Here is a 10,678-nt window from a genome sequence, read left to right on the forward strand (position 1 = left end):
CCCCAACTGGGGTGGCGTTATGGAGAACATTTGAAACTCGGCGTAGCTCTGCCGAATGGTATTTGAGTAGATACTACGAGCATCTCAACGTTCTGGAGTCCAGCGAGCCGATCGAAGATTAGGTGGGTTTCCCTTCCCGATTACCAGTTGTACCTCGATATCTTACACATCTGCTGTACATGTAGATGCCGCAATTGATGCCGCGGTTTCCGGAACGCACCAAAGCCAGCATCTCACTGGACTTAGGGTTTGTGCTGATAGAAATGCACGGGACGTCTTCATGATGCAAGAAATACTCGCCTATATTCAGGAGGTGAGGAGCTCCTCTAACGCGCCGAAGCAGCTTGCCATCCCGGGTATTGCGGCAGCAGGAAGGTAGGATTATGATTTCAGTTTGCTCCCTTGCCCTTGTCCTCCAATTATACCAGCTAACATCCGCATCGAGTCTCACAAATATCGCTGTTTCCGCATGGCTTTTCCCAGCGAAGATCACTATATGGGTCGCGCTGTTATCTATTGGAGTGGCCGTATTAACCGGGATAGTCAGCTACGCCCTATGGCCTCGTGATCTCAACAAGCATTACCAAAGTAAACAAGCCCGAATACAGATATTGAGGCGTGCAGTGGATGAGCAGTATGATGTCGTCGAAATGAACAAGCAGCAGACTTTGCTCAGACCAAAGACTTTTGCATACCTAAAGTCAGATTTGATGTATCACTGGCCAAAAGAAGATGAGCCTGAGAGTTGAAGTGTCCAGAGGGCAAGACGTGCAAATTTACTTAGCGCTGGAATTTACCTGCTCATGCCCGAGGTTGAGAAATTTACATCTGTGATCCTCCTTCCAATCCTGAGGGTGTTGCAAAAGCATTTCATCAACCCAACCTGGTAGGTATTTAGGTTGGTTTCATTTGCATTAGCTGTCGTCTTGTTGGGCTCATATTTTGATGTTGGTCTCGGAACGGATCGTGAAGAAGGTACCCCACAATGACCACGATTGCGGTCCTTTCTTCCTTGCAGTGGCCTTTTCGGAAGGTTTAATAATTGGGACGCCCTGAAATGTCCCAAAATGCCTCACCGTCCTCCCAGCTTCATTTGAGAAGCGCTTTGCAACCCCGGCCCATCTCGAAGCATTTGGAACATTTACCTCCCGCCACCACAGTCGCCCATCTTCAGCGAGATAGCGCCTCCCTTGGGCTCACGTACCCCTGTTAGGTCTTTATTTGCAGCTAACAGTCTGCAATGTCGTAGTTTGTATCGAGAACTCTCGACGGTCCACTGACCAGGTTGCCGCGATATGGTGATAACGTCCAGCCTTTCCCATGGCATTTGCCCCTACTAATAATCTACTTTGGAGATTCAGTCGAGATCGCCGGTCTTTGCCCATATAGAAGGCATGAGCAAATACTTTCGGACCCTGCCCCCGACACAACATCACCCGATCCTTTCTTCAGCTCGATCTGATGGACGGTGGAATCAACGAGATATCTTTATCCTTGGTTACAAGGTCCTGGTTCAACCCAATTGCGACGATAGCTCATACAAGCCTGGGCTACTCCCGCTGGTCAGACTGGTGCCACTGTTCCAACTGCTGGTTCCTCAAGAGCGCTTATCAGCTTGTCTTTTCAACCCGTCATGTTGATGGTGCAGCTATAAACTGGTACCTACTCAATCAAGAAAGAGAAAAACATCCAAGATTTTAATCACCAAGTGGTTGAGCTCTTCATCTTTGGTGCTGATCGAACTGGGCCTGCAGGGTTCACTCGGCTTTGACCGGTCAAGGGGCCTGTCTTTGACTGTTGACTTTGACGAGATGAGCCGGCGTTCTTTGACGGTCGACTTTGAGGAGATGGGTTGTCGTTCTTTAACTGAATTGGCAGAGGCAGCGGTTGTGAACCAGAGACCTGTTGACTTGGTGCCGCCGGGAAGGAAACGGGTTGTTTTCGCTGTTGCTGTTGACGTTGCTGACCGGGGGCGCCTTGATTGACAGCTACCGGCGAAGCTCCTCGTGGCTGAGGCTGACGGGAGTTCAATCGTGCTGATGGCGTCGAGATAGAACCAATGGCCCGCTGTTTGGATACTACGGGCATAGGGTTTTGCGGCCTAGGAGCCGAACGAATGTGGAGCCCCTGCGGTGGTTGAGCGGGAGAATTCGGGGTGAGTCCTTGTCTAGTTCTGACACGGGCTTCTTTTTGCACTTGGGCTCTCGCGACGAGGAATTCGTTGTACATGCTCAAAACTGTCTCTAGGTTCTTTTCAAGTGCCGGGCGCTGGTAAGCTTCTCTCTTCAACTGCCGGGTATCTACGCCTAGCTGTCGAAGGATCTCATCACGCTGACCGGATGCACAATGCGACGAATGCAAGGGAAACCGCAGAACCTGAGAGCTGTAGGTTGCTGCTAAGCAAATGTTGGCATCTGTGAGTGCCTTGCCAAGGTTGATGATGCTCCGGCTAACTGAGATGGGCATTAATACAACTAGTCGGTACATCCTGACATTCTGGTGATTACGCGGCTGAATCTCGAGGAAGGGGATGATGCTGGCAGTGTGCGGAGATGAAGGGAACTTAGCTACTGGATGCACATACAACTTTCACACAATGAGGCATGTTTGTTGCGTTTCCACGCTCCGATGCCCGCTGTTGCGCCGCCTCCTAGAATAGCGCCTGACGCACCGCCGGCAATGATGAGGCCAGTGCCTCCTGTGAAGAATGTGTAAACCATCAAAGCAGCGGCGACCATAACTGCTGTTGCAGTAGCTCCGACCACGGTCTTGGCTCCATTCGGTGGCCTTAGAATGGTCGGGGTTGCGGCGGCGATGCTCAACATTTGGTCCTCATACGCAGAGAAGAAGATGGTTGCATTCCGGAGCCCTAGCATCGTCTCGTAAAGTTGCTGGGGTGGGATATCTGTGAATGATATCAGGATACAGTTTCTCTGATGGATGAGGCATCGTGAAACTTACCCTTTTGTTTGGGAATTCGGCTCAAGTCCAAGCAGTCTTCAATGTGGCGGATTATGGTGGACATGAGGTCAAGGCAGGGCTCCGCCTTGTTCCAGGCGTTGGTGACGTCCTCGACCGTTTTGAGTGGTCCGTTGACCTCAGGCTGATTCATTTGTATCGACTTGCGGAGCTTATCAAACTCCTGAACCATTGATGACCCCATCATCCACTTGGCCGGAAGCGTGCGCACCATAGTCGCTAGATCGGCACCTATTGCAGACCCACGCACAACTTCTAACGCAAGATTGCACCTGATTGAGTCTTTGGGTTAGTTCGGACATGCTCGAGATTGAAAGCCAGCAGGAGAGTGGTATAGAGGAGGTCCTACATATCAATTGGCGTAATCAGATTTCGTTCCACAACCGTGCTCGTCCGGACTTCTAGAGACCTCAGGATCCTGATACGGGTATTCTTGTGTACGACCTCCGGCGAAATCTTGCCGACAGGCACCAACACCATGTGGTGTGCCGTCGAGTTTTGTTGTTTGGCAAGAAAGAATTCCTCAATCTTGGAAGGGAACACAGCCTCAAAAAGTTCCCTGAGATCAGCCAAGTGATCGTAAACGTGTCGGGCCCCTTTCACAGCTGATCCTTTAAACCGGAAGTTTACTTCCAGAGGAACGAAGCTGTCTTGGTCGTGGATGCTGGTGAGTGAAGTAGGGTGCACTGTCCAACCCTTCAGGTCGCAATTCTGCGCCAAGAATTGAGCTGTCCCTTCATTGTCCTTGTAGTTCCATCCTCTGGGAGTGTACCTCCACACCTGCATCAGAAAGTCGGTGATGACGGTGCTGGTAGACATCCTGATAAGACTGCATTTATGGGTATGGTTGGAAGGTTAGCGAGGTGAGCATGTAGAGTCTAGAAGAAAACGGTTCGAGTTCGATGGTACTTGATGGTCCCGTCCCCACTCATTATAGAGGAAGACTGGAGGCAGGCTTCGAACGGCCATCGTGGTCAAAGGTGGCGCAACACGAAACAGGAGAACCGCCAGAACCGCCAGGACGAGACCGCGCCCAACACTACGTACAGTTTCTGTCTCTGTGGCTGAAAATGATGGGAGACATGCAGTGTTCAGGGTGCAGTGAGGTGTTACTGTATACCATGCGCTGAAGCGCGGGTCTGAGACGGCGTTGTTGGCGTGACCCGTTTCACCAACTCGGCGGCCAATTGAATGTTGACCTTGCCGCAGCCGCAAGTCTAAACTCCGTGCTGGACACACAGCTGCTCACGTGACAGCCTGCCCAGCTCATGCAGAAGAGTGGTACCTGGCATGTTATCTCCAGCCGCCTTCCTTCCAACCATTCACATCATCGCTACCTTATCATTGTCTCAAACCACCGCGATCTTTACCATAACCCCATACAATCATGGAATCCGACTCACATGTAGAAGTTGTTGAACGCTCCTGGCTTCTTTCGGGCCAAGAAAATCCTGCATTGCCATCACAACAAGGAGGAACCACAGGGCAACCAGAGTCGATCGGAGTAACCCCAACTGGCAGAATGATATGGTTGAACTTTGACGCTCATCGACACTCAGCCGAGCACTACATGAAAAGATACTACGAGCACCACAGCAGGCTGGATTTGAACCAGCCGATCACAGATCTGGGTAAGCCGACATTGTCAGCATGCGTGTTTGGTATCCCGGAACTAATTAGGAGCAGAAGCGGCTCTCGACGCAGCTGTCCCTGGATCTGAACACAGCGAGCACCTCTTTGGACTCAAGGTCTGTCTCGATAAGGTCATTCACGATGTGTACCTGATGGAGGAACTCCTTACCTATGTTCAGGAGGTAAGGAAAGAGACTGATCGTCCGAAACAATCTGGTATCCCGGGTGTTGCCGCCGCAGGAAGGTATGTCTCTTTCCATGTTTTTCCTGTGCTATATCAGCCAACATGAACCTACCTAGCCTTGCCACTATCATCGCCTCCGCGGCCCTTCTCCCGGTGAAGATTGCCACCTGGGTTGCCTTGTCTTCCGTTGGAGTCGCCGTATCTACCGTGATGGTAGGATGGGCGATATGGCCAAGGGACATCAACAGGCATTACGAAACTCTTCAAGACCAAATACAGGCCTTCAGACTTGCGGTGGAACGTTTCGACCAAGCAGAGATCAACAAACAGCAGCAGCGTGTGCTGAGGGGTAACACATATGCGCATCTAAGATCAGATCTCATGTTTCATTGGCCCAATAATGACAACGTATACACATGATACGTAGAGATATGGACGCCAAGCATGTAACAAAGTGCTCTCGGGAGGAGTTCAATTATACAGCAGCTCATAGCTGCATCGTCCAAGCATGAAATGCTTCCAGGTTCTTCGCGCTGTTGCAATGCCCCTCGGTTACCCTTGAGCCCCTTTTTTCCATAATCTGCTTGCTTGCATTGAGTTCACTTACCCCAACGTCCCCGCATGGAACGACACGGCCCTGACCCAACCATGATTCCCCAACATTCTGCATCTGCCGATTAGCCCATTGTCAATAGTACCATTCGGATATTCAACCAAAGCCAGACGAGTTGGGGTCAGCCGTGTGAACTGCTTGCCGTTCTCCGAGACCCCTCACTAAGATTCACCATTGTTGCGATTGGACCCTCCGGACTGCAATGCAGATACATAACTCGAATGACATCCACCTCACTCACCATCCATAATCCCATAATCTCGCAAAGACCCCCAATCACAGAGAAACCTAACTGACCATGGAGCAAGAATTCGCGGAACTCAAGAAGCAGGTCGCAACGCTGCAGAAGGAGCTCAGCCGGGTTTCAGGCAAGTTTGTTATCAGGTCTTGATAAAAGGCCACACACTAACCAGAGTTCCCTTCAGACGAGGCCGAAGTCCGCAAAACCCACTTCAAGTATGGCTACTATCTCGACAAGTGCCTCTACAACGAGGTAAGTCACCCTCGTTCGTTCATTTCTCTCTTCAAGGTTGCCAACACCCCAAAAGGTAGTTGATATGTTCTCCGACCACCCTGACGCCTACGTCGAGTTTCTCGGCGGCCGCTACCGCGGCAAAGCCGGCATCGCCCGCCTCTACCAGGGCCGTTTCCAGCAAACCTTTGTCAAGGGCCGCAACGGCCCAGTTGAAGGCTGGCTATTGGACCACCTCATGATGCAAGAGATTGTCGATGTCGACTCCACTGGGACACACGCCTGGTGTCGGATGCGTGCACTCATGCAAGCTGGCACACATGAGTCGATTGAGGAGTATTACCCGTTAGTGTCACCGCAAAAGGCCGGCTAAAGAAGAGATACTGACAAATAGACAGCCGCGGGCATCGTCAGTGGTGGGAGGGGGGTCTCTACGAGAACGAGTACATCAAGGAGGACGGAGTGTGGAAGCTGTTTAGGTACCGGTACTTCCCCTTTTGGCATGCGGAGCACGAGAAGGGGTGGAGCCACACGAAGAAAGAGTACATCCCTTTTGCGAGGTCTACATTTCCTGAGAACCCTGATGGGCCGGATGAGCTCGTCGAGCAGAGGAGCTTGTGGCCGGACACACGGGTGGTCCCCTTCCATTACCCAAATCCCGTAACTGGGAAAAGGGTAAAGCCTGATGATCTCAGGGCCCCGCGGTATGGGGAGCCGGTGGAGACGAGTGAGCCTCCGCTGGTGTTGGATCTGCCGAAAGATCAGAAGAGAGAGGGGGCGGAGATGAGGGAACCCAAGGTGGGGGAGAAGGTCTTGCCTGAGCTGGTCCAATTCAAGGCAGAATAAAGTAGCTTGCTTTTAGGGGCTGTTTTCAGGGGCGTTTGCTTTAGCTGCACAATTGACATTTTGATTTGAGCACATCTTGACAAATGTTTTGCTTCGGTGTGTCTTCTGTCTCTTGCTCGCCGTCAAACCGCTTTGAGTGCATGTTTATCTGACACTGACAAGGCCTGACAGTTGCCGAGTTGGGGTCAAGCTACCCCCCTTCTGATCCCCCGCACGTACCTAGCTTACCCGGGGACCCTTTGCCGGGAAGAACAATCCCCCACCTGCATCTCGGAACCATCCGATCTACCGTCGGAGGTTTAATTTGGACGATTTGAGGGTGTCGCCACTTTTGTGATGGTTTGCGGGGTTGAGCCCACCCCTGAAGATCCGCACAGTGGATCTGGAACAACAACACTTCTTCTATCCACCCTCCCCTAGTCTTCTTCTCACTCATCGCAACAAGCAAAAAGTAAAGAAACCACTTCAGGAAAAAATGGCACACATCTTCCACCTCGCCCCCCACATCGACACCTCCCCAAACTACAGCAACAATGAGCTCACCTCCCCAGAAAAGGTCGCCTTCCCTAAAACAGACGCCTTCCGATCTATGAACGCCCCCTCGAGATTCGAAGGCTCCGTCTTCAACCTCGAAGTCACCGGCACCATCCCACCCGACATCTCCGGCACGTTTTACCGCGTTCAGCCTGACCACCGCTTTCCCCCTTTGTACGAAGACGACATCCATTTCAACGGCGATGGCTCCGTAACCGCCATCCGCATCGCCAAAGGCCACGCCGACTTCCAGCAAAAGTATGTCGAGACCGATCGATACAGACACGAGACCGCCGCGAGGAGGTCGCTGTTTGGGAAGTACCGCAACCCCTACACAGACAATGAATCTGTCAAGGGCGTCATCCGCACCGCGTCAAACACCAATATCGTTTTCTGGAGGGGGATGCTGCTTGCCATGAAGGAGGATGGGCCCCCCTTCGCGATGGACCCAGACACACTCGAGACGTTGGGACGGTATGACTTTGAAGGGCAAATCCTGTCCCCTACTTTTTGTGCGCATCCAAAGTTTGACCCTGACACGGGGGAGATGGTCTGCTTTGCTTATGAGTGTGGTGGCGACGGGGCGGATTGCGGGGTTGATGTGGCTGTTTGGACGGTGGATAAGGATGGGAAGAAGACGCAGGAGGGGTGGTATAAAGCCCCGTTTGCGGGTATGATTCATGATGCTGGGTTGACGGAGAATTATCTCGTTTTAGCGTTGACCCCGATCAAGATGAATTTGGAGAGACTGAAGCAGGGAAAGAATAAATTCGCGTGGGACCCGGAGGAGGATCAGTGGTATGCCGTGGTCCCGAGGAGGGGGACTGGGGATCCTGGAGAGATTACTTGGTTTAGAGGTGACAACGGTATGTGCTTGCTGTCTAGAGCTTCACAGTCTCTGAGGATAACCGCTAACAGGGTCAAGCTTTCCATGGACATGTTGCCGGCGCTTATGAGCTAGCCTCAGGAGAAATAGTCTTTGACTTGACGGTTGCCGACGGAAATGTTTTCTTCTTCTTCCCACCAGACAAGAACGTCACATCCTCCGCGGACAGCATTGCGAAGAGAAACAAACTCAGCTCGCCAACCACGCGATGGATCTTTGATCCCAAGGCCAAGAAGTCGGCTATCCGGACACCTGAGGCAGGGGATTCTGACGTTTGGGTGGCGGATGAGCGTGTCAAGCCAGCGGTTGTTTGGCTGACCAACGGGGAGTTCTCACGAATCGATGATCGGTATGTAACCAAGCCCTACCGTCACTTCTGGCAAGCCGTCGTAGATCCGACAAGACCGTACGACTTTGCCAAGTTGGGACCGCCTGCCGGCGGGTTGTTCAATTCTCTGGGCCACTACACATGGGGACCCGAGCATTACCACACCGGCTCAACAACATCATCTGTGACAAACGGAGAGACCAAGAAAGAAAAGGCTGGCCTGGAGGACGTGTACTTTCCTGGGCCAACCATGACCTTCCAAGAACCGACCTTCATCCCAAAGCAAGAAGGGGCAGAAGGCGAGGGATACCTCATCGCGCTGCTGAATCACTTGGATGTGCTGAGAAATGATGTTTTGATCTTTGACGCACAGAACTTGAGCCAAGGTCCGCTTGCGGTGATTCACCTGCCGTTGAAGCTCAAATTGGGGTTGCATGGTAACTGGGTCGATAACAAAGACATCGAGGAGTGGAAGGCAAGGAGAGAGGCAACTGGCGATGTTGGGCCTGTGAAGGTGGCTAGTGAACCACTACCATGGCAGAAGAAGTTCCAGTCAGGGCAGGCAAATGGCCAGGAGAGGAGCTTTTAAACAAAGGGAGGAGATAATGATGTTGAACTGGGCTACTTCCACAGCTTCTCCTGATGGCGGAGTAAATACCCATTCACCTCTGATAATTCTGATGATGGTTTTGACTTAGAGCAACAAGCTAGTAGACATCTCCGAAGTTCTAAGACGCTTAATTGTGCAGCTGCCTCTGTGAGAATTGGATATTCGCACAGGATGACAAACCGTGCAAAAGGCGATCTACATAACCTGGTAGCGAGTTGGAGACAATACATTACACACAGCCATCTACCTCAACAAACAAATAAATGAATAAAAAAGTTCTACTAGTAGGTGCGCGTCACCTGCAACATGAACAATGACGTCTCCCACAAGTGTTGTCCTCCTTTGCGAGCGCTCATAAACCTTCCAGCATCTGTACACCCGTGGCAACAACAATATTCCCCTAACACCCCAGCCCTTTACCAACTTGGTCCTTAAACACCTCCCACGCCAACAGGAGGAGGCGACGATTCGCCGAGTTCTCCAATCTCCGCCCTATCTCAGCTTCCTGACCCTTCCGCTCGCACGCGCCTGCCGCCGACACGGACATCAGCGCCTGGGAACGCAAGCCCCGTGTTTTTGCGCTTGCTGGCGACGGCGATGTCTTGAGCTGGGATGGTGTCCATGCCCCGCGTCTTTGACTTTTTGCCAGCATTGGCATCTCTATTCCCAACATCAGCCGGGTCCCTTTTGCGCTTCCCAGTTGCCACTTGAACTTGGCGACCATGACCTTGAGCCTTGCGCTCTTTACCAGTGACTTTCCCATCCTTGCCAGCGTCGCCCGTGTTGGTTGGGATACTGCCGCAGTTGATGGTGTTGGCACTAATGCTGACATCACTAATCTCGACCTTGACGATGTCCCCGGCGACACCACTGTCCTTGTTGCCACCAAGACCAGGCTTAATACCAGCACTGCTATCCAGAGGAACGAAGATGCAGTTCTCGATGATCCAATCTTTATACCGCTTGCCCGTTTCATGAAGTTACTCACTCTCGGCAGCCTGTTCCGACATCTCATCATCCACGTCCCTCATCATTTGCGGCATGTTTCTAGTCATCTTCCAAACTTCCATTCTGGTGTCGGCCACCTGTTTTCTAGCCCTGCTCAGCTCGATTGCCTCGGCCTTTTCTTTCGAGATGGCATTGACTCAATTCTTTGATGATGTGGTTGAAGACGGGCCGGTTGTCGTGTTTGGGACGGCTGGCGCCACAGCACTGCCCACTGTCGCGATAGGCATGTTAGTAGGGGGTACCATCGCTGCCACCTAGGCATAAGTCAAACGCTGTTGAGTCGAGAGCGGTGGCAATGACGGTCCGAGCACACTGAATGTGAACGCAGGGCCAGTGTCTGATGAGGCCGGACCAATGGTGGCGGATGGGACCGTTGAGGGTGGCGTGGGGAGTTTATAGCGACGGTCGTCTTCTGCATCGAAGAGGTGCTTGACTTCCGTTGTAGGGGTTTGAGACTGGGGACCGGTGAGGATTCTTTGACCAGCTACCTGGTACATGCTCTCCTCTGGCCAGTGTCTGATTTTGACTAGCAAACCTGTCGGCAGTGTCGTGGGGCTCCATTTGGTGCCCGGGCAGCCAAACATAC

General features: G+C 52.2%; 5 protein-coding genes across 5 annotated transcripts; 3 read left to right on the forward strand and 2 right to left on the reverse strand.

The window, feature by feature from the left end:
- Positions 1 to 716: 716 nt before the first annotated feature.
- QC761_506755 (uncharacterized protein) lies at positions 717 to 4,135 on the reverse strand. The gene is made up of 4 exons (XM_062879897.1): positions 3,329 to 4,135; positions 2,962 to 3,251; positions 2,585 to 2,905; positions 717 to 2,453 (listed from the first exon to the last, which is right to left on the reverse strand). Exons 1-4 carry the CDS (start codon positions 3,796 to 3,798, stop codon positions 1,702 to 1,704), a joined length of 1,833 nt encoding a protein of 610 aa, XP_062731228.1. The 5' UTR covers positions 3,799 to 4,135; the 3' UTR covers positions 717 to 1,701.
- Positions 4,136 to 4,286: 151 nt separating this feature from the next.
- On the forward strand, positions 4,287 to 5,215 carry QC761_0082610 (uncharacterized protein; the record flags this gene model as incomplete). The annotated part of the gene is made up of 3 exons (XM_062872866.1): positions 4,287 to 4,610; positions 4,666 to 4,855; positions 4,912 to 5,215. The coding sequence occupies exons 1-3, from the start codon at positions 4,367 to 4,369 to the stop codon at positions 5,213 to 5,215; spliced, it is 738 nt and encodes a 245-aa protein (XP_062731229.1). The 5' UTR covers positions 4,287 to 4,366.
- Positions 5,216 to 5,706: 491 nt separating this feature from the next.
- Positions 5,707 to 6,726, forward strand: QC761_506750 (uncharacterized protein; the record flags this gene model as incomplete). Its single annotated transcript, XM_062879896.1, has 4 exons — positions 5,707 to 5,769; positions 5,839 to 5,901; positions 5,957 to 6,225; positions 6,279 to 6,726. The coding sequence occupies 4 exons, from the start codon at positions 5,707 to 5,709 to the stop codon at positions 6,724 to 6,726; spliced, it is 843 nt and encodes a 280-aa protein (XP_062731230.1).
- Positions 6,727 to 7,201: 475 nt separating this feature from the next.
- Positions 7,202 to 9,197, forward strand: RCO1_2 (transcriptional regulatory protein rco1; the record flags this gene model as incomplete). The annotated part of the gene is made up of 2 exons (XM_062879895.1): positions 7,202 to 8,126; positions 8,186 to 9,197. The coding sequence occupies 2 exons, from the start codon at positions 7,202 to 7,204 to the stop codon at positions 9,061 to 9,063; spliced, it is 1,803 nt and encodes a 600-aa protein (XP_062731231.1). The 3' UTR covers positions 9,064 to 9,197.
- Positions 9,198 to 9,581: 384 nt separating this feature from the next.
- QC761_506735 (uncharacterized protein) lies at positions 9,582 to 10,127 on the reverse strand (the record flags this gene model as incomplete). The annotated part of the gene is made up of 2 exons (XM_062879894.1): positions 9,582 to 10,036; positions 10,073 to 10,127. The coding sequence occupies 2 exons, from the start codon at positions 10,125 to 10,127 to the stop codon at positions 9,582 to 9,584; spliced, it is 510 nt and encodes a 169-aa protein (XP_062731232.1).
- Positions 10,128 to 10,678: the final 551 nt, after the last annotated feature.

The sequence above is a fragment of the Podospora bellae-mahoneyi genome, chromosome 5, assembly GCF_035222275.1.
Source record: "Podospora bellae-mahoneyi strain CBS 112042 chromosome 5, whole genome shotgun sequence".
Taxonomy (NCBI): domain Eukaryota; kingdom Fungi; phylum Ascomycota; class Sordariomycetes; order Sordariales; family Podosporaceae; genus Podospora; species Podospora bellae-mahoneyi.